The sequence below is a fragment of the Pavona decussata genome, unplaced genomic scaffold, assembly GCF_977016875.1.
Source record: "Pavona decussata unplaced genomic scaffold, jaPavDecu1.1 SCAFFOLD_64, whole genome shotgun sequence".
Classification (NCBI taxonomy): domain Eukaryota; kingdom Metazoa; phylum Cnidaria; class Anthozoa; order Scleractinia; family Agariciidae; genus Pavona; species Pavona decussata.
In genome coordinates this window covers 4,744,433-4,767,533 of record NW_028145484.1, presented here as the reverse complement: position 1 = coordinate 4,767,533, position 23,101 = coordinate 4,744,433, and the positions used below count along the sequence as shown (strand labels likewise).

Below are 23,101 nucleotides of genomic sequence, written 5' to 3'. Positions count from 1 at the left end.
GCTTCATCAAGTTGTTACTCAGCCCGACTGATTTGTATGCACATAAAGTGAACCTGAAAAGTTCGGTCCTCCTTCCAAGCTCAATTAGTGTTTACATGTGCGGAATGCGGGTTCCATCACATACTTTAATAGTTATTACGCTTCAAGGGCTTATTATTCTGTAGATATAAGGAGGTGCTAATTTGTTCCAAAGTCTGTTCCGCACGCACACGAAGTCAGTTTCTTGTTGTTTACATTTTTCGTCTGCCGGTTGACCTGTCACGCTTTGAACAATGACTCCGTCAACAAAAACTCTCTCTGAACGAAGACTCGATGCACCCATTGCAATGCACCAGAAACATTTTCACAGTCGGGATCTGTCAGATGTCTGGACAATTTCTTCAGGGATTCAGAAGGCGCTTAATTAATTTTTTATGCCCTTTGGCTCAAGGGTTATTCTCCGCCCAGATTAAAATATGTTTAAATCAAACAAGCGCCCACATATGGAAAATCAAAGTAAATTGGCCCAATCCGAAGAAGCGTCTCTTCAGGTGTGTTACATATTGGAGCCTTGAGTGACGTCTCGGGCGGCGGGGCATCTTGGATGAATGAAGTCAAGACATATGTTGTATTTTTTACTTTTGTGGAAACCTGAAAACAGCTTTGATTGAGAACAGTCCACATGTAGCCAGGAGCAGTAAATATATGAGAAGGTATGTAACAACACAAACGATTGCATCAAAGGTTATTTTAAGCGGATCGGACATGAGGGAGAATACTCACTTAAATAGCTGGCACGCTACGCGTTGGCATACAGAAGATCCTAACGTAACATTAATACTCCACTAGGACGGCAGAAAGAAAAAAACTGTTGACTGGAAGAGTCATTTCCGTTTGCTAAAATCCCGCAATTCAATTATATCTTTTTGTTTTTTAAAAAATTCTCCAGTCCCTTTACCAGTTTACCAGTTTACTTTACCACAATACCGTGTCGATGCACTTTGTTCCGCGATTCATATATATAAGCTGTTGACGCTTACAATCCTATTGTAACGATTTAATATTATCAGCATTCTATTTCTGCACGCGTACGCGTTCTTCTCTATTGAAAAAGTTCCAAGAAAAAGGCGTACAAAACATTACGGTTTTCCGTGTCCAGACTCAATTACTATATATATACAGAGGCATTCACTTCGCCATTGTACAACGGCGAGGTCTCGATCTGTAACATATAAGTTGTTTAATTTACATATTGCGAATATGGCGAATTTTTTCTCGTTCTGTATATTGAAATAATCACAATATGTTAAAAGTATGTACACCCCTATGGTGGACGGTCTCCTGCATTCTGTATCTTTCCGACACGTGCTATTTCAGAAATGTTAAAAAAAATATTAAAGCTTCTTTTTAACGTATACACAAAGACTGAATGGAAGTGGCAAAGTTAGAGTTGTCAGTGTCTAGCTGGGGCGAGGTATTTGCTCGAAATTCAGTTTACGTTGGTGATAGACGCCTAGTTTGAGGGGCGATTTAAGGAATATTTGGAAGGAAGGAAGCGAGGAGGTTGCTATCATTCAAGGCATTGTACTTCTTGACCATAACATAGCTCTATTAGGAAAGCCGCTAAGATTTTCCATGCCATTGCAGTACTGATCGCTGTGCTTATTGAATCCAATCCAATCAATTATCAGATTCTACGGTTAACTAGACAGGCTAATTCGGTATTTTAAATTTCAACATAGGGAGAAATACGGACTGGACCATTGGATCAATTTTTGGAAAAAATTTTGGACTTTGATTTATACTTATACTTAGAGAAGGCTGGTCACCAGTTAAAATGAAGCGTGGATTATTTACAGAGAGATTTGGGTATTGTAAAACCTGTGATAGGCCTGGTATAAAAGACACTTTGAGGACAGTTTTCGTTAGTTTTCTGTGGTTTTGTGATCTCTCTTTCTCCGTTCTTAGGGACAAAAGCACATTCACGCAATTTTTTTTTAACTAGACTGGGAACTGCCCTCAATCAATCACCACTGTCAAAATTAGTCAAGGTGAACAATGTTTACTTAGCAAGTGAAAGATAGTAAGAGTCAAGAATAGATCAAGGTTTGTACGGGGTCGGGATTTAACTCATTTTCAACAAAAACATCACAAGCTGAGAAAAGGAATCTCAATGTTCTGTAAAATTTGTGAGGTTTGAATTCAGAAGAGAAATTCTTCAACAAGCCTCACTGAAAAGCTGACTAAAGATGAGGGAATTATACCTCAAAGCCATTTGAAGTTTACCAAACTTAACAAGACTAATGAAATTATCAGTTGAAGTTGGATGCGAAATCATTAAAACAAACTGTAATATGAGATCAAAGGAACAGTTTTATCTTCAGAAAAGATTTAAAAGAATATCTGCTATCATCCGAAGCCTGAGAGTGATTCCTTGACTTCCTGCATAGTCATTTATTTATTTATTTATTTATTTAATTTATTTATTTTTCTTCTTTTTCATTACTTATTCGTTTATTTTACTTGCCTAGTTTGCTTATTTCCATGTAAGCTCGCTAACTAAGATACATTTAATGCAGACATACTTTTCGTGAAGTAAGAGATCTGGGTTTTCGTTTTCACACCTCCACATTCCTTTCTTCCTAACTCCTGTTCTTTGTGTTTTTAAATTAATATGTGGAAATAAAGAAACTTGAAACTATCTGACTCATATAAGACAAAACGCTTTCCGATGAAAAAGTTTCTTAGCACCGAGTGGTGCTTGAAAGTGAAGCAAGCCAGTGTACCCCAAAATTGTTTAAGTTTATCTTTTTTAAAGGACCAAATTCTAATTGAAAGTGAACTCCTTTTCTTTGCTTTTACTTAATTTTACTTCGCATAGAGGTAATCAAAATAAATTGCCCTTTGCAGTTTGGTTTATTTACACTCTTTTTTTTTTTATATCGGAACGTCTAATTTTGGAGTGGGGGCAGAACATTCTGATTTTTAAATTTTTTTTGGCAATTTGAGCCTGAAAATTACCTGTTATAGTATTTCATTAAATCTATGCGGACGTGACCTAGACGTCTAGCAAAGAGCTATTTTTCGCCATGAAGTGTTTTTAGTTTATACCCTTAATAGTCCTGAAACTGAAAAAAAAAAAAGAAAAAATACAGCATAAGCCCGACAAAAAATGAGATGTTCAACTATGTACCAGACATGCTATATCAAATAAATCCATCGTTAATGTTAAAATGTTGGACTGTCTAGACTGAAGTTTAACATAAATCATTTTATCCATGTTTACAACGTTCATTTTAAAGTTTTAGCCTCCACGTTCTTATAAAAAAGGTTATTATATAAAAAAAGAGTGTACACGTAAAGTGACGTCTGGCACGTGTGTTTCTACTACAAGAGATCTGGCAGCGAAACGTATTCAGAACGTTTATTTGTGTGTCGTGTGGACCTCTGTATTCAAAAGTTTCGTGATCATCTTTCCCCTTCACCAGAATTTCTAACTAGGAAAAGAAAAATACATACCCCTTCGAAAATTAAATAGAAAACTAAACACCCACCTCTCCATAATCACTAACTGCTGGTAATTAAAAAATATCTGTTCTCTTTTTAAAACACGTAACTGTCCTTTTCTATGGTAAAAGTAGCCCAACAAAAAATAGTCCAGCAAGTGGTCCATCCGTCCAACGGTCCACTTCTTTTTTTACCTATTCCTTGAATTCACGTTAGGCGGATAAATCAGAAAGGTATTTTAGACCGTTTTTTTTTTTAGCCTTCAATTTTAGTCGTGAATACATATTCAGACAATCTTATGCGCCGATCAACTCGAAACTTCAACATCCCCCCCCCGGGCAAACCCCGGGCATTTGAACTTTTGAAGATTGGATCGCTCAAATTCCCGCCCCCTCGGGCCAAAATGGTGTTCAAATGCCCCTCCTAAAGAACAATCGTTGTCGGCTCCTGTCATTAGTTACTACAAAAACCACAACGTTAACGAGTCGGACAATGTCAATCAGCAAGTGTAAGCTGTTCTAACCCCGAAACACGGCCGGCAAAGGTTGTTTAACGAGAAATACATAATAACATATTTAAAATGAGTTAGCCGCCTACGTAGCTGTTCGAGGGGCAGGGTATTCTGCAGTTTAAACTGTTCACTGCTGTTTTATGGCTATTCTAAAAACCTCTGCAGACACAAATGCGGGAGAAAGGCGCAGCTTGACTCATTGCATAAAAAACTACATCGTTTAAAGAACTAGAAATACATATTAATTAGTTAGCCGGCTACATAGAATGTTGTTCGAGTGGCAGGATATTCTGCAATTTAAGCCAAAGCGGTTTTTCATTCGACAGTGTTTATTTCTTTCACTATTCACTGCGGGACAAAGCCGCAGCTTGACTCATTGTATAAAAAATCTACATCGTTTATATACAATCTATAAAAATAATTTAAAATATTTAAGCACTCCCACGTTTGAAGACCTTTTCTTGTAAGCTTTTCCTGTAATGCTCCATCTCGTCCAAACACGTGTTTATAGCTGTTAGCAACTTCGGCGCCCCCCCCCCCCCCCCCAAAAAAAAAGCGATTTGAAACCTGACACTTCCGGTTCTATTTTCTCCACCCCACCCAGGCAAGGTCAAATTCCCCACCCCCGGGAAGGCCCGGTCAAATTCCCCACTCCCGGGCACAGAAAATAGTCAAATGCCCGGGGTTTGCCCGGGGGGGGGATGTTGAAGTTTCGATTTGATCGGCGCATTACCGTCCTTAAATTAGTATTAAGTCGGATGGTTTACCATCCAAGGTGTCCGTGCCCGGAGGCAGTAGTCTGAAAATAGTCTCTAGTTTATTTTTTGTCGGTGCCCAATTATGCAACCAAACATCAGGGCACCTTGCCAAGGCACTACTTCCAAGGTTAGTACTCGGGCACCGTTCCTGGGCACGGGCACTGGTATGAACAGGATTTTGTCAGTTCCCGCGCTATTTCCACATGCTTCCCTGCGATACAGTAAACAAAACAGCGGACGCTAAATTGACGAACGATTCTTGGACAGTAACCTGCAGAAGCTCACTTGTTTATACTGATGGAATATTTCAGTGCCCAATCATTGTCTTGACCGGAAGCTCTTGATAAGCCAGGTCACGCTTATGAAAACAAACAACTCTCTTTACATTTGGTAACATAAGCTACCGATAAAAAAAGAAAATGGGGGAATTCCTTTCTCGTCAGTCAAAGCACGTTTGTGTTATGACTTAATTTTTCCTTCTGGCCAGTTGCCAGTTGTTGATGTTGAGCGACGTCAAGCTTCTTCTTCTTCTTCTTTCTTTTTTTATTTTTTTCCTAAATTAAAAGCAGTTTCGTTGTTCGGCAACCGTTACTAAATCGAAATAGTTTCCCTTCAGATTATAATTTGTACAAGCCATGCTCACCAAGAAGGAACTGTTTAATTTGACCAGAGCCGATTCCAACACCTGGAGATCTGCAATCTGGAGATATTTTTCTTTTGTCCCCCCACCCCTCCCCGGCTATCTTCAGTCCACTACTTTCCCCAAATGTCGCATATAGGCGAGTCGACTGGGCCATTCAAGGAGTTGTGGTCTCTCCTTTCACTTCGAAAGATTGTTTAGCAGTCAGTCTGTGGTTGTGTTACTTGGTCGGTGGCGTCTCTTGTGTGAGGCTAGACCAATCCTGGATTTGCATGCACAGCCACATACGGTGCACATGTGTTCAAGCCAGTTGATGGAGGCAGAGAGGCGTTAGCCTTTCGTCGAGCCCGTCTTTCCTCAGTGTAGCACTGCAACTCTGATTTCCTGTGTGGACAGCCTTGTGACAAGTGGTTCTCCAGGCAGATCTGTCCTCTGCCAGGTGCCGAGGTCCATCTTGCAGCTTTTTAGATTCTTTTTGAGAACCCGTGTCTTTGTATCGTAGGGGAGGGCGTCTAATTCTCCTGGTACCAGCACTGAGCTGACCGAGGAAGATCTGTTTCGGTATTCTGCTGTCATCCAGGCGCAGGATGTGCCGACCCAGCGAAATTGGGCTGTTATCAGCATACTCTCAATACCTGAGATTCCACACCTGCCAAGGACCTCTGTATTGGAGATCCTGTCCTCCCCGTTTCTTTTGCATGCCTTCGGTAAAACGTCTGTAGCCAGGAACCGTGACAAAAAAAATCGCAGCCTCTGAACTTTCCAGAGAAGGTAGGAATCCAGCCGGAGTCAGGAGCCGATGGGCTCCTGCCAGAGTCTAATGACTGGATGTCTGTTTGCTTTATAAACTCATTATCAAGCTTTAATTATTGACTCTGTGTTAGACAAGCTTTAAGTGTCGCGATGGGTTGTCCTTTAATAATTAATAGCCTTAATTGACCGTGCCACACTTGACAGAATCGACAAGTTGTTCTTTCATGCGTATGAAGTTTGAAACAAACCAGCTTGAGAATGAGAAGGAGAGATAAGAAAGTACACGACAATGGTTTGCATTTCCTTCGCTTGTTCCCTTCAACTGTTCATGCTGTAAGCGGTTTTTCGGCGTGAAGGCGACCAATTTTTCATCACGTCGTTTACATTTTTATCGCATAAACAGCTCGCCATTCATGGCTTCTCTTTTGGAGACCCAACAAAACAATTCGCGCAATGGTTCACTGGGTCTTACATCTCTACCTTCATCGACGAGTGCAAGTTATCCCGATCTTTGCAGCAACCCGGCATCTTTCACGACATCTGCAGTTTCGGCCATAGTCGCGTCATGCTATGGGATCCTGATCCCGCTAACAGTGTTAGGGAATGGGTCTGTGATTGCAGCTTATGCCTATAACACCGGCTTACGAACCGCCACGAATATTTTTATCATCGGACTAGCTGCCAGCGACTTGTTAGTGGGAACGTTTGCAATTCCATTTTGGACCTTCGTCGTGTCGCATGAAAACATTATGGTGGGGTACTGCTTTTCGGTTTATAACGTTTACATTATTTTTGATGTTTTCGCTGGCTGCGCTTCAATACTGCAGCTCACAGCTATCGCATTGGAGCGTTTCCTGTCTACACAGTGGCCTCTGTTTCATCGTAAGATGTCTCACTGGGTCTACTGCATCATGTTGCTCGTTGCTTGGCTTTGCGCAGCAGTAATGGCCGCTTTACACCCCTTGCAAGCCCAAACAGAAATCTGGCGGAAAACCTACACCTTAGTGTTATTTACCTTCTGTTTCGTCTTCCCATTAATCATAATCGTGACATGCTACTGCTATATTTTCAAAATCAGCTGGTTTCAAACTCGGCGGAGGTTGTCAACTGGTTCACACTCCAGGCATTGTGGCCGTACACCTGGACGCGCCATTAAAGAACTAAACATTGCCATTACTGTAGCAGTGATTACTGGACTATTTATGGCTGCATGGCTGCCATTTTTTGTCGTCAGTGTCATTGCAATGTTCTGTCTCTCCTGTCTCCCACCTGGACCCAATGTTTTATACCTTGTAAAATTTCTGAAATTTTTTCAATACTCTAGCAGCTGCGTGAATCCTTATATTTATGCTTACAGAAACAAGGAGATGCGGAGAACTCTCGTGAAAATCGCGCGTAAAATGTTTCCTTGTGATCCCCTTGGATTAGGGACAAACTTGAACATCGCTAAACGAGATTCCAAGAACCGCGGTCAGTCCCCGGGTGAACTACAAGCTAGGGGGTCGGAAAATTGTCCAGCTATCGACCCTAAGAGTTATACGTCCTCCGAAAAAGAAGTTTTTGAAGAGGAGATTAAAATCAAGCAACAGAGAAAGCTCCAGAAAAAAGATAAAAAGAAGATGGTGGTTATTTTTCTGTAGAATAACCTCTTGACTGTACATAGATAAAAGCAATATTTAGGGTGAATGTTGAAAAATGATACCAAAGTGTGAGAGCTATATAAAAATTTTAACATAATTACAATCGTTTGAAAGACAACGTGCAACCCGTCCGCGACAAACAAATTTCTTGATAATGAAAGTGCTATTTACATAAACTTAACATAGCTCTCTTTTTAATGCGAAATAAATATCTTTTAAAGTGTAAGAACCGAGTCCTCTGTATCTCAATTTTTAACTTAGCTTTGGCGGATTAAGGGGGTAAGTAAAAGGTGCGTGTTTAACTGTTAACATTGATATTTGGAAGCTTTTTATAGACAAAAACGTACAACTGAATTCTGTCCTGAGAACCATTGCACTTATTACTGACTCATCAGTTGAATTGCTGAAAACGTTAAACAGGCAAACATACTTATCACGGTGTTCATATTTAAGACATTACTTTCCATCGGCTCGACCGACCGAATTTTTCAGCAAAGTTTAAAACAGTTTCTTATTCATCGACACATTAGGCTGACTCTGGAAACTCAATCATCAGAATGATAGCGGCTTGTCTCAAAATTGTGAAAGATAAAATCAAGGCACGTTTGGAATTGTTGTTATTTTTAAATCTAACTAATTTGTTGGGTTTAACCTGCTCGAAGGATCCTCTTTCATGAAAAAAAGAACAATAGGAATACGAAACATGTTGTAAAATTAAATTCTTCAGTGGTAACTGCTAAGTGATTAGATCATGATTTCACTTCGTCTGGGCCACTTAGGGATACACTTCTGAAGACTTCCTGTTTGTTCTAAATTTTAATGGTATCATTCTTTTACGCGGTCCTCGGCATTCTTCAAAATCAGCGTAATTGAAGTTTAGCCTCCTCCAATCGTTCGTTATCTCTAAAAGAAACACGCAGGCAATTTTTCTCTGGGTGGAAAGCTCTAATAGTTCATTATGTTTAATTGTGCTCTAAGCGGAAGTCATTTGCAAGCTGCAGAGTGAAAGCCTAATGTTTGTACAGTCGACTGACCATGCCTTACGCTACCTACTTCATTCAATTCTGCCTTTATATAAACATCTTCGCCTCTACGGTCTCTAAAGCGTTTCTTCTTAATTTTTAGCCAGGACATTTTCTTTGGTTTGGACGGAATCTGTATTAATTTATGAATACACTTTTAAGTGTATTTTAAAGTTTTTAAAACAATCCAGATGGTCATGTTGGTTGTTTTAATCTTATTATGAACTTTGCCGCCGGCAAACTCACAATACCCCCTTCGAGTAGTGTTCCTTTGTTTAAGATGACCTGATATTCTAAGCATTTTGCTTATTTTTTAATAGTACCAACATGTTTTTGAAAATTTGTTCTAGATGCTTCCTTGCAAGTAACCCTTCGACACTTTCAACTTAGTTGAGAAGTTGAAAATGCTTTTTGAGGTTACTTGTGAATCGGTACTCTTCATAAATCCTGTACTACAGACAATATCCAAAAATAAATCGTTTAAATGATTTACACGATTTATTTTTGGATACACTGAGAAAAACAATAAGGTTCTTTTCAAGCAATTGACGTCTTATCTTTGTTTTTCCATATCTTTAAACCAAATCGCCATACCAAATTTTAAAATATGAGTCAGCAATTAATTGACGTCACCAAATGACAGTTTATTTTGGCCGATTCTTTCGCCTCACCTTACGCACGGTTCTGTTCGTAGGGCCTCAATCAGAAATTCGGATTTAGTTCAGTGTAAAGAAAATCTGAACATTTCTTCGGCAAAATGTCAGCTAAAAAGTTTTACTTGAAAGCTAGTTCCTTCCGTTTTCAAAGGGCAAATATATCATTGAACTGATGGGGAAAAAAAGGTCAGCTAACAACAGCTAGTAAATTCGGGGATCCTTAAAACTTTCTCCGACTAAAATTTTCAGCTAAACAGAGATTTGTCTTAAAAGGGCGCACAAAACCATCTGGTAACACAGGAGGCATCATTTTAAGGACGGTGCCTACTTTTATGACTCAAATTTCTGCAAGGCTGATCGGACTGCGTAGAAAACTTAGCACGACAGCGACATGATAGAGACCAAACCGAGAATCAACAGAATGCGGCAACTGTGGACAGCTGTTTCCTGAGATACTAAGGTTTCCTATGGGTGGTGCCTACTAGTGCAGGGATATTTTTGCACGCTTTAAAACTATGCGGAGAAAGCAGAACTCAGCAAGTGCTCTTGGTATCCAAAAAGAAAATTGGGGGTAACCATGCATTTTCCAGGGATAATAAAGCTTCAATTTGGAAAAAAAACGCGCCATACATTGCTTTGTATTTTACTTCTTTTTAGAATAATTGTTTCTTAATTAACTTTTAAAAATGCGTGGTTACCCCAATTTTAGTTTTAGATTCAAATAACCCTTGCTAGGATCTGCTTTTCCCGCATAGTCATAAACTGTGCAACCGTCGTTATGGGCCCGTGACTGATTAGGACATCCTTGTACTGACTGCTGCTATTAAAGCCTGAGACAGAGTAACCACGAATCTGACCAACCATCTTTACTGAATTTTACCTTTGCTCCTTACTTTACTTTACTGAACCGCGGACTTAAGGCGGGGTCTACCTGAATTTGAGTGAAATTTGAAGAGGTTTTAAGAAAGGATAGAAGAAAGAAAATGATTTTTGGAACACCAACAGACAGTTGATACCCACGCAAGAGCACCCCAGGTTGCTAGTGGACTAACTTGGTATCCGTCTATTAATTATTAACTAAAAATTCTAATTTTAAAACTTCACTAAATCTTCAATATTTCTTATTTCTCTTAATTTTACCAATCCTTCAAGAAAAATTATCTCCTCCCAAATATACCCAAAAATCACCCAAAAATTCACAAAACACCCCAAAACATTGATTTGTGCGATGAGTGGAGGGTTTTTGTATTGCTTGAAATGCGAACAAGATATTTCTATTTGACCGATTTTAATTTAAGCGGCGTGAAAACGGCTTTCAGGTGTACCCCCACCTTAAGAGTCAATTACTTGCCGTAGTTCAATTTTTGAAATCGCTCTTCAGGAGAAAATCTACTCAAATTAAAAAGGAAACTTTTCTTTACACTGTTTGTAAAATTTTCGTATTATTTTATGGCACAGGAACGGATATTATTATCATTATTATTATTATTATTATTATTATTATATTAATAATGTATGAACTTTATTAAGAATGACCAACTCTTAACACAACCCTATGCACTCCTAAAAATTATGTACATTTTCAGCAAATATAAAATTTTCGTATTCAAATTCTTGTGGTCGATAAGGATAAACATAAAATTAAATGCAAGGCTGATCGGACAGCTAAAATAATTTTATTGCCCAATACTTCGGTTAGACAATACTAACCTTCTTGAGGGGTGGCAAAAAGCTAAGTAAAAATTGGAAATAAACGGTTACAATATTTAAAGCTGATACAAATGAAAAGTTGAGATGTGATTGGTTGATAAATAAAGAAAGCTGAAACGTGTACAGTAGACAGATTAAGTTTCATCGCGTCTGTTTATTCCATAGGGTCTTGCCCTTGGAAATTAGAAATGCTTCTCTGGCTTTCCGAATGCCGTCTCTGTTGGAGTTAATGAGTTCTAGGGGAATGAGTTCTATGCTTTGGATTGAATGGCCAGGAAGAGTGAAGTGATCTGAAACAGCGGTAGGTTGATCAATGTGACGTTGTTGAAGGGCTTTTTCGATTGCGCGTCTGTGTTCGCCAAATCTGTCGCTTAGATGTCGTTTAGTCTCGCCTATGTATTGTACCTTGCATTTGGAGCACTGTATCATGTATATGAGATTTGAAGATGAGCACGTGATGTGATGTCGTATGGATCTGTGTTCGTTTGTAGAGAAAAAGGTGTAAAATGCGGCTCCCTCCGTAATAAAGGGACACGTTTTGCACCTATATTCTGTTACAACGGAAAGCTCCCGGTGTCTTGGGGGGTGGTCTGCGGTGTTTGGCCTTGACTAGTATGTCACGTAGGTTGTTGCATCGGCGAAACGATATGAGAGGAGGAGAAGGGAATGCTGCTTTGCATCGCTGTGAAGAACGAAGAATGTTTAAATTGTTGAAAATGATTCCACGTATGTTAGGAAGGGCTGGATTGAACGAGAAACAGCTTAAATTAACCAAAATTTTAAGAACGTATTAAAAACATTCCTCAGGTTAAGAGTCGATTAAGAACGTTTTTATTTTGCTAATCTCATTATCTGTATATGGAATCAAGGTAACAAATGTAAATTAATGGATCCTGATCTACACAAAGATCCGGCTACACTTTGCTGATGTTTGTACAAGTGGTCCCTGCGCTATTCAAGGATACACTCTGTTTTTTTTTTTTTTTTTTTTTTTTTTATAAAAGCGTCTAATTTTGGAGCTGAGTCTGAACGTTCTTATATTTTTTGCGATTTGAGGCTGAAAACGTTCTTAAGATGTTCTTAAATTACATGGTATACACTACATGTATTTCAGTAAATCAATGCGGAGATATGGTATCAAGAACTGCTGATTATGACGAACCGAGGTGTGTGTCACCATTGTTAATGTTATACAAAACATGTATTTTGGTTAATTTACATTTGTTACCTTGATTCTATATACAGATTAGCAAAATAAAAACGTTCTTAATCGACTCTTAACCTGAGGAATGTTCTTAATACGTTCTTAAAATTTTGGTTAATTTCAGCCTCGACGTTCTTATAAAAAAATTTCTTATAAAAAAAACAGAGTGTAAACATGTTCAACGTGAAGCTTTAAAATATTTATGAAAAGAAAAAATATATATATTCAATGATCTGCGTTACGTTGAAAAAGCGAACATTCTCCACAAAACAAAGGAAATATTTGCCTCTGATATACAGTATATGATACACTAAAATGTGAAAAGTCCATAACCCCTATCAAATGTGAAGAACGTTCTAATCCTAAAATCTCGCTAGTTGCTTATCGATTTCAAAGTCGGTATCTGTAATGTTATTATTATTATTATTATTATTATTATTATTATGAGAAGAGTTTAATAAAATTTTCAATATTTAATTATTATTATTATTATTATTATTATTAGTATTATCATCTGGTGATGGCGGAATATCCGTTATCGTGTCGGTCACCCTCTGCCTCTGATATACAGTATATGATAAACTAAAATATTAATGTGAAAAGTCCATAACCCCTATTAATGTGAAGAACGTTCTAATGCTAAAATCTCGCTAGTTGCTTATCGATTTCAAAGTCGGTATCTGTAATGTTATTATTATTATTATTATTATTATTATTATTATTATGAGAAGAGTTTAATAAAATTTTCAATATTTAATTATTATTATTATTATTATTATTATTATTATTATTATTATTATTATTATTATTATTATTATTATTATTATTATTATTATTATCATCTGGTGATGGCGGGATATCCGTTATCGTGTCGGTCACCCTTAATACCAGGGCCCAGTTGTTCAAAGCCCGATTAAGCTAATACCGGATTAACGTGAACTTTGATTCGAGTTTAATACCTAATCAACGAACATTCTTCCAAAGATATTTTTGTCCTTCAGTATTGAGTTCTCGATTAACTTCTAATCGTTCATAAGCGTTAATCGGTTTTCGCACAACTCGGCCCAAAAGCCTTCATTGTGACGACGGGGACTCGCGTCAAACGTAAGTGTCTTTTCTTATGCTCAGTAGATCTTATTTGTGTCTTCTTTGCATTGAAGACCTTATTGTGTCTCAAATGTTTATTTCTCGTTTCAAATCTTTTGACTGCTCTATGCATTTGCTTGAATCTGCGGTTTTATGGTTTTTCTAACCGTAATAGAGATTCAGCTTTTTTCCGTGATAACCTTTCGCAATATATTTTTTCTAATTGTTAAGAGAGAAGTTTAATTAATTGGAAGATATTAGAAATTGACAAATTAATTGGAAATGGTTTGTGCTTACAATAAAAGAGTCAAAAATTGCATTTCTTTTGGCTCGTACCTAATAGATCCTAATAGCAAAATTTAATTTTGAAGTGTTTCCGAAGATTTGCATATATTGTGCCAATTATGCTATTCGTGACGTTGCAATTTTGACATATCCTGTAATTAATTAAGTACCTCATGTGATGATTAGGGTCAAATTATAGTTTTCAAAAGCCCATTGATTTGTTGAACAACTGTTTTTCGTCTCACCCGTTTTTTGCACCAACCAAGTGTTTAGAAAATCTTTAACCCTCAAACAAAATAAAGGTTGTTTGTATTGCTACAATCATGAAGGTAAATAGACGATATTTTAATAACTACCCTGTTATATTTTAAGGCTATTTTTAACCACTGTTTTAAATCAATACCTCTTGCTGTGAATTGAAAACGAATCATTTTTCATTTATGGGGAATTTTGCTTCCTTTCCTGGTTGACCCCTTGATAGTGACCCAGACATACCCAGCCTTTTTTGTCGGTTTATAGGTTAATTAATTTCCATTCATTTTTCCCGGATGAAATGAATGTATGTCCTGGTTTGCTTAGGTAAATAAGAACTTTAAGATTGTGAAAACAAGGACTTCATGCGTCAATTTGTTCATTCTATGAAGGTTGATATTCCAAAAACATGTTCGTGACAAAATGAGGTCTATGGATCCAAGCAGTTGTATAACTCGACTTAATACGGTATGTTTTGGTTGAAACAAAAGAAAAATGCATGCTATTTTATAGATTTTTGTGCCAGCTTTCGATGAGATATACAACTCATTTTTTTAACGAAAAGTGGATCGTGAAAACTAAATCCAAAAAAATATCCATCACGATCACGAGTTTAAAAACACTGACAATTTGAAAAGACTCCGCACAATCCTGTTTAACATCACTCTAACGTAGCGTTTCTTATGCCTTTGAATTCTTATTTTGCTCGCTCTATAGGTGTGTACTTCTATTCCGTGCCTGAAATGGAATACGGAATTTACACCTACGACTCCTCTTGACAGTTTTTTGGTTCTTGGCTCGTTTACATTAGCTTGCGAGAGCAGACACCTTTTCCGGACTTAATTTATATATACATCCCTTATTTGACGAGGATAACATAATTTTCGCGAGAAACACAGGTTCAAGGCTTGAAAGAGTTAAAAACAAAAATGAGAAAAGGTGGACAAAAGGGCGGTTGCGGATGGATTAAAACAAGCAAATATAAGAGATAAGATAAAATAGGATAATTAAGATATCGACTTGGCCATATTTTTTAATTCTATGCATGAAACGATATCGAGTGGTGATAATTAACAATTATTCCATGAGCGCGCGTTGGATATGAGATCAAAGATAGTCCAGGAGGCACGTAGCGCCGAGTTGGCTATAATTATCTCATACCCAACGAGCGCGAGTGCATGAAATAACTGTATTATTAAAACAACCCCCAAACACCGCCTTAAAGACGCATTTGTGCAAGATGATACAGTTTGATCTGTTTTCAGATGCTTTAGTTGAAAATTTAAATTCAATGAGAAAGATTTATGGAACGGAATCGTATTCCTGAGCTGTTGTTTGGCGCAGTTACGAAAATGTAGCTAACCCTTTTTTTTCGCATTTTAAACGACATATTTGCCCCTTCGAAAAATGAAAGAATAAACTTTCCGGCGGTTACGAAAGTTGGAGTTGACATTTTCTCGAAGAAAACTTTAGATTTTCTTTACAACTAAAAATTAAATCCCAATTTCCGAGGTGATTAAACCTTCCGAACAGATATCTACGAAAAGGAACCGTTCGGTGCACCTGCAAACGAAAAGGCTTATCTTTCGACTTTAGAACAATAAAAAATACTATAAGCTAGATTTTCCAATCCTTTGTAAAAACGCCAGTTTCTTTAAGTACTGCGACTCTGTTATGATCGCATCTTTGTAACCAATTCATGAATTTCAGTTGTCCTAACTTTTTAGGGAATGTAAATAAGAGCAGAACAACGCATACATGCCGCAAATAAGTCAAATTTAACTTTCTGATTCGGCCTACGAAAATTCATACGCGCCTTGTGAAATTTTCTCCTCAAGACTGTGTGGGCGTATCTATGGCTATTTCTCGGCACTGTTCGTGTCAAATTTTGCTTCTTGTGGATAAAAATAACGAGATAACATTGACGCAAGAACATCCCATTTACGCATTGTTGGGTCACGTTCGTATTTTTGAAGCAACAACTGCTCTTGTCTGTTTGTCACAAATTATATTTGCAAGGTGCAACAAGATAGCGGGAGGCTTTGTTCGATCATAAGTTTTTTAAATCCACAATGAACGTACCCTAAAATATTGTCAAATATGACGCATTTGACCCTTTGATTAATTGTTTAGTCGATGAGATATGCGCCGAAGAAGGAAAAAAACAGGATGACTACAACAGCTAGGGCCATATCTATTTGTCCACAGCCTCGCTAGCTATACCTTATTTCTCCTAGTACGTAGGTGGACGGATCTCTTGCAAATACTGTTTTCTTTTTTTTAATGGAGATATCTAGAGGAAATTGAATTTAGAGTACCCAATCTAGTCACTGACCGATAAAGGAAGGATTTTAGTGAAATGCGTGTGAGCGAGAATCAAAGAAAAGAAAGTAGTTTTCTACTTCAATTTCGCTTCATGTGTTTTGTAGTTGTAAAAGTATTACCAAACATTGCCGTGTTTTCCTTCTACCTTGTATCCTTGAAAAAAGGGGCGCTTAACAATCAGATCACTTTACCGAAGAATCGAGAAAAACTGACATGCAATTTGTTTGGAAGTTTAATTTGACACCAATTTCTGTTTTTCAAAAGAAGCGACAAAAGGTTTCTGCCAAAACATTGTTTGCTACAGTTGGAGGAAATGAGAAAAACGTATAAAATGTTGATCCGATAAGAAACTGTAGATAGAAACTTGAATATGTACATGATATATGTTCTTAGGGCGTTTAACGATCATATCATTAAGGGGAAGAATCGAGAAAAAAATATACGATTTGTTTGGAAGTTTAATTTGATTCCAATTCCCGATTTGCGTTTCTTATGCAAAAGAAATGTCATAAGCTTTGTGTGTAAACAATAGGGCCTTTTGTACCAGAGAAAAAAAGCCGAAAAATGCGTCGAAAAATGACAATATAGTCTTATAGATAGATAACGGTTAGGAAATATAAACAGCCCACTTTCGTCTACCTCGCGGCTTAGCTGAGCTTTTCAGCTGCAGCTTAATTTCTCTCGCATAAACTGGCCTAATGTTTGCTACAGTTGAGGAAATAAAAAACGTATAGAATGCTTGTCGGATAATAAGCCAAAGATAGGAACTCTTGAATATATATATGACATACATATATGCATGATATATGTTCTTAGTTGACACAATTGTCCAAATAGGAAAACCAAACTTCTTTTTGTGTAACGGCTGTTGTAGTTTCCTTGGAGAGAAAAACCAACCTCTTTTGGTAGCTCACTGATGTTTTTTGTGGGGGAAAATTTTAGAATGGGGACAGATTTCCAATACCTCGCATTGTGAGTATTCTTTTTCTTAAGTCCTTTGCAAACGTAAAATTTACTGTTCGAGTTTTTTCACCGTCATCCGAGTTTACTCTACAGAAGCTAATCTACACTACTCGGGGGTGTACCATACAGTATGTTTAAAATTTCGTGCCAAAGTTGCAGTTGGAGTTGATTTTGCTATCTTATAATTTGTGTACGATCTTTGCTGTTGTCTGTACGGAAAGTCATAAAAATTCATTAAGCGCAAAGAATAAACTGTTTATCTTCAAGCCACGGAAAGCGACTTTTATGATCCTATTCCATTTTAAGTAGTGTATTGTTTTCGAGTACAGAACAAGAGTTATGACCAATTACTTTTCCACAAAGCCGACATTATTTAAGTGAATTGCGAAGACACGACAGCAAACAGACACATTAGGGAAATTTGCGTCGACTACCTTAATGTCAAATTGACACAGATGGCGCGCCTATTTTCCTTTAGTGTCGAGTTTGGTAGAATTTAATTAGTTTTGACAAAAAATTTCCTATATTAGGTATGTCATCAGCTGCAGAAGAAAGTCCGCCGTCTGTCGGCTGAACAGCGTAACTTCCAAACATTTAAACTCTCTGTTTTGTTGACTGAGGGTATACTCCAAGTCTTAACAGTTGACAAAAAGCTGGTTGTAAACAAAGATTTAAAGTGTAAGTAGAACAATTCTTGTTTAAAACGCACAATTTAGCCCCAGAAAAGGATAGAATTTCACCGAAGGTTTTGATCAGAGGCACCGAACGACAACTGAACATCAAAGCAAAATATAGTTAAAATGTAATAATGTACAGCATTTCCATGCACATCGATCATTTTACGGCCTTTTAAAAGGAAAAATTGCGTAAGCTAACACAGTTTCAGCTGAAAATTTAAATCGCCGAAAATTTTAGGGAACGAAATGTTATTGCCCAAAGTTACGAGCTGTGAGTTACGAAAATGCTAGCTCGCCTTTTTTTCGCACTTTTAACGACGAAGATTTTGGCGTTGCGATCGAAAGTTTGAGGTGAACTTTAGCTTAAATCGAATTTTTGAGGCGGGTAATGGCTTTCTGATCTGAACGGATATTTCACCGAAACGAGCCCTTGTTTGGTGCTCCTCGGGTTGATCGAGTGAAACTGGCAACATTCAACCTGCTGAAAGCTGTTTCCGTGAGACATGTGTTCGTTAAAACAAAAAGCACTATGAACTTTTATAATTCTCATCACACCTTTGAGCTGTGAAAATTTCAAGTGAGAACAGAAGCTGCTAATGCGTTTTTCTTGACTTAAATCTGTCGCCGGAAATTTATTTGAGTACGCATATTAGCAGCCACTAAATGATGGAGCACGATTTAACTTCAAATTTATACACAACGAAAGGTTTAATTTGCATTCTTGGCAAAACACATCACTTGTTTGGCTTTATTTGTCACCGAATAATTCTTTACTCTTTGTAGAATATTTTAGAATGTTTTAGAAATACACACAAAAATTCTGAGACACAAACTTCCTTGTTTAATTCATAAAAATTTACCAGAGTAAGAGTTCTGTAACAAGCAGCCATGGATTTGGCCATGAGACTATCTTACTAAGATCGCATGGTGCGTAGATGGTTTAATTTTCAGTGTTTTGTCAAGAACTTCATGATCAACATTCAAGTTTACTATTCACTTACATTTTGATCAATTACGCTTGGTAACGTTTGATTCCTTGGTTTTCTTCCACTGAGGATTAGTCCGAGATTACTGATCAAGCCAGTCATTGTCTGATTTCACTGCTGTAGAGTCACAATGACACCCACAGCTTCATGCTCGGTTATTCAAACTTAGGAGAACACTGGTCGCAGCTGTCTAGGTGACTGCCAGTCTCCTGGAAAGTAAACTTTGCTTCATATAGGGCCGGGTTTCCTCAACCGTTCGTTTCGGGAAAATTCTGGATAAATTGTGACGAAAAACTAGCGTTTTGATCGATTGTTATTTTAAAACGGAATCATATTGGCCTAGTTTGCACTAAAACCCCAACCAATCGATGGAAAACGAGAAACATGCTTTCTGGGGCCGAATACTCTTTACGCAACTCCCGCTCACAAGTATTACGTAACCAATCCGAGGCCTGGTTACAGGGCGGTGAAGTTGGGCTTTAATACCAATATCAAATTACATTTTAGCAAAGAAATAAAAGACTAAGGTATTACTTATTGTTTTCCTTGATCAACGTCTCTAAGCAACTAAGGCACTGTTCTCCTGTTATTAATTGTTTACATTAGATTTGCATAGTGGACATGCTCAATAAAACTCAGTCCTCGAGAACAGTCAGGTTTGAAAACAAACTGACTGGGATGATTACTAAGGTTGACTCAGTTTTATCTGCAACCGTGTTCGGTCTGTGAGCTTTTAAGTCGGCTAATATCGTTTGAAGGTCGTTATCTCATCATTTCAACCTCAAAATCCAGATTAGAAGCGTTGCTAATTGTTCTGCAACGCACCGCAATGTCAATTAACCGAGTCTTTTGAATGGGGCTTATCTGCGTGTTAACTGTTTATTGTCATTAAATCTCGAGAGTATTAACGCTTATTATAAATTAAAGACATTTCTAAATCAATATTTTCATAAATTACAATATTATCTGTTCCATCGTATTCTGTCTTTCAGGTGAAAACAAACAAACTATGACAGCACTTTAGCCTTTGAGAGAAAGGTTTTGTGCCAGCTCTTGAGTAATATGAGTAACAATTCATCCCTGGTCGTAACGCCGACCTTGTCGCAAGTCGCTCCTACATTAGCGTACGACGAAGTTGAAATTATAGCTTCAGCGGTGGTGTACGTTTTGCTGGCCTTGTTGGTCATTCTTGGAAACATCCTGGTCATTGTAGCTTTCAAGTTTAATCCAAGACTCCAGACTACCAACAACACATTTCTTGTTGGACTGGCCGTATCTGACCTGCTAGTCGGGCTGATATCGATTCCACTGTGGATTTATTTCTCGACATGTCAACAGTATTCAACTTGCGTGAGCAATACTAAGTTACTGACGTTTTATTCCACGGTGGACATATTTACTGGTTGTGCTTCTGTTTTGCAGTTAACTGCCATCAGTATTGAACGATACTTGGCCATAACACGCCCAATTAATCATCGAGCTTACTCAATGTGGATTTATTACTCCATGATTGCCGCTGCGTGGGGTTTTGCATTCATTATGGCAGGTTTGTATCCTGTACAGCTTCACCGGTGGCAAAAACCTTACAGTATTATCCTCGCGACCACATGTTTCGCTATCCCGACATTGGTGATATGGACCGTTTACGCAATCATCTTTAAGACTGCGAGAGGAACTGCCCGAAATCGTGTCCAACCGGCAGAGGTAGCAACTAAGAGACCTGTGCAAAATGAGACAAAGATCGCAGCAACTATTGCGCTAATAACCGGCCTGTTCGTGATTGCATGGCTGCCATTTTTTGTTGTTAATCTGCTAGCGGAGTTTTGTTTCCCTTGCTTACCAGCTTATCCCAGCATTCTGAGGCTGGTACGGTTCGTGAAGTGGATGCATTACTCTAACAGCATGGTAAATCCACTGGTTTACGCTTATCGCAACGAAGCTATGAGGAAGGCGTTTAAACGGCTCCTTCTCTCCTGCTTTTGTTGTTGTTGTTATGGTTATAACGATAGCAGTTTTAGAACCTCGGTGCGGACTGGAAGGAGTCGACGGTTTGAGGCTGCAGAGCATTCACCAGGCGACAAGGAACTTGACAACGACAGTGATAAATCTAGGCGCCCTATGTCTGCGAGAAAATCAGTAAAGAACGGGGTGAATGGAGTGAATGCCAAAGAAAATTCGTCAAGAAATAACCTGTTTTTACTCCCACCTCACTCGCGAGCGCATTCGTCGGAAGCACTCTGATATATATTAAACTTTCCGAAAGGGAAACGAAGAATGATGACGATAAACTCATTCAACTTGTCTCTATACTGACACATGTGGCTTGGTACTTGAGTCGCGGGGTCTGACGAAGCTATGACGTTGGATTTTATTTGATTAGACTGCAAGCAGTCCCTTTCTGGATAGTCGAGAGGTCGCGCGAAATAGCCGCGCGCGAAAAAAAAAATGGAGCGAACGAGCGGAGGGGGGCTTGGGGAGAGGCAGAAAAAAGGGGAAAGGAAAAGAAAGGAACTGCGCTCTTAGCTGTAACAGACGCGTTCAGGTTACCCCGCCCACAATTCGTTAAAGCCATAAAAAATCCAATTAAAAATGACAGGTAATAGATAACAACTCCGCATTGTTATTCAATGACCAGAACATCAAAAGCGAAGACGAAGAATCACCAAGCTTGGGCATTGATTCGAACTTCTCTGAAAAGCCAAAATCTCTAGACGTTGTGGTGCATTTGAATTTTTCTTCGAGGTCAAGAGTAAAAGAAATCGACGACACAAACGCCCGAATTGTACGTGGCGCAAAACAATTGGAAAGCTGTTGTTAATATCATATTTAGGCATCCTGCGGTGAATTCTGCCGACAAAGCTTGTTTCGCGGATACGAAAATTACATTGTACTTCTTGGCACCAATGTCTTTTTTAAATAATTTTGGGATCTTCTCGAAGACAACTGCTTTTTAATAAACCAAAGTCATTTGACTGCAAGTGGTCTTCGATAATACTGCGAAGCGGAACAACAACCACGATCGAAGCCGTGTTGACAAAGTTTTTCGGTATTACAAAGCTTTGATATGTAATGGATTTCCAGAAACCAGCGGGAAGAACGGCCATTACATCTTTTCCTGACAAGAGCGCTTCCACTGCTAGCTTCTGTTCCTCTTTGAGAACTAAGCCGCCGAGTTGATCGCTTAAATTTACGAAGACATCGCTGCTACTCTCCTTTCACGACCGCTGAAGCCATTTTACCTAATGATCTGAAATGTTGACATCCAAACGTGTGAAGAAGTTAATTACACATCAAACTTGTCTGACAGCAGCTATTGTTTATGGACCAATCGGAATTTTCCGTTGCTGGAGCGACGGGAAATTCGAACGCGTTTGTTACAGTTAAGAGCGCAGTCCCTTTCTTTTCCTTCTCTCCCCCAGTCTCTTCTCGTCTATTTCTCCTCGCTCCAGTCTCGCTGCGCTATGAGCACACCATCTCGACTGTCCAGAAAGGGACTGCTTGCAGTCTATTATTTGATTTTAAATGGAACTGAACTTTTGTGCAAAATGTTCATGTTGCAGAGGATGTTTTTTTGTTAGTTGTTTTTTGCTCTTTCTCTTTTGTCCGGCTTTAGAGATACAACTCCAAAGTGTTATCTGTTTTTTTATTTATTTATTTTTTTTATTTTCTAGAAGTATGAAATTCGCGTTAAGTAAACTGCTTCGCGATTATTCGAAGTCGTCCAAACAGGAAGTGAAATGGTTGGGACGGCGTCCAAGCTCAAAAAAAAAAAAAAAAATGAAACATTCACACTGTGTGCTCAGGTTCCTCATAGAACTTTGAACTTGGTCATCTGAATGCCGTTGTTATGTAGGAGATCGTAGCAAATTTACTAAATGAACCGACGCACGCTGATGCAGACCATTGTTTGAAAATGAAAAATTAACCGTCGTGTGCTTCCGTTTTCCTTAAAACCTTGGATATGTTTATTTCATGTTGTTAGGGACTTTAATTGTAGAAGATGACAAAGAAATGTACCAAACATTCCGCATAACACACGTGCAGAGAGAGTTGTTTTGCTCATTAAATCCTGTTGTTTTATCACGTTCTAGTTGATGTTGCTCCCACGCCGGCCAACATGGTTTACAAATACTGTCAGCATATTTTG

General features: G+C 38.3%; 2 protein-coding genes across 6 annotated transcripts; both read left to right on the top strand.

Moving 5' to 3' along the window:
* Window positions 1-21,335, top strand: LOC146478636 (histamine H2 receptor-like). Of its 5 annotated transcripts, none has more exons than XM_085112218.1 (2): window positions 1-692; window positions 19,947-21,335. In XM_085112218.1, exon 2 carries the CDS (start codon window positions 20,017-20,019, stop codon window positions 21,193-21,195), a length of 1,179 nt encoding a protein of 392 aa, XP_084968344.1. In that variant the 5' UTR covers window positions 1-692; window positions 19,947-20,016; the 3' UTR covers window positions 21,196-21,335. The 5 variants fall into 5 exon arrangements, with proteins under 5 accessions (XP_084968344.1, XP_084968347.1, XP_084968349.1 ...); XM_085112221.1 differs by lacking the exon at window positions 1-692 and adding an exon at window positions 13,404-13,484; XM_085112223.1 differs by lacking the exon at window positions 1-692 and adding an exon at window positions 14,428-14,471.
* On the top strand, window positions 4,733-8,323 carry LOC146478637 (D(1) dopamine receptor-like). Its single transcript, XM_085112216.1, has 2 exons — window positions 4,733-6,427; window positions 6,552-8,323. The coding sequence occupies exon 2, from the start codon at window positions 6,562-6,564 to the stop codon at window positions 7,786-7,788; it is 1,227 nt and encodes a 408-aa protein (XP_084968342.1). The 5' UTR covers window positions 4,733-6,427; window positions 6,552-6,561; the 3' UTR covers window positions 7,789-8,323.
* Window positions 21,336-23,101: the final 1,766 nt, after the last annotated feature.

Bases quoted from the DNA above. Each gene is read 5' to 3' on its own strand.
- LOC146478637 (XM_085112216.1), top strand. From the start codon at position 6,562: ATGGCTTCTCTTTTGGAGACCCAACAAAACAATTCGCGCAATGGTTCA.
- LOC146478636 (XM_085112218.1), top strand. From the start codon at position 20,017: ATGAGTAACAATTCATCCCTGGTCGTAACGCCGACCTTGTCGCAAGTC.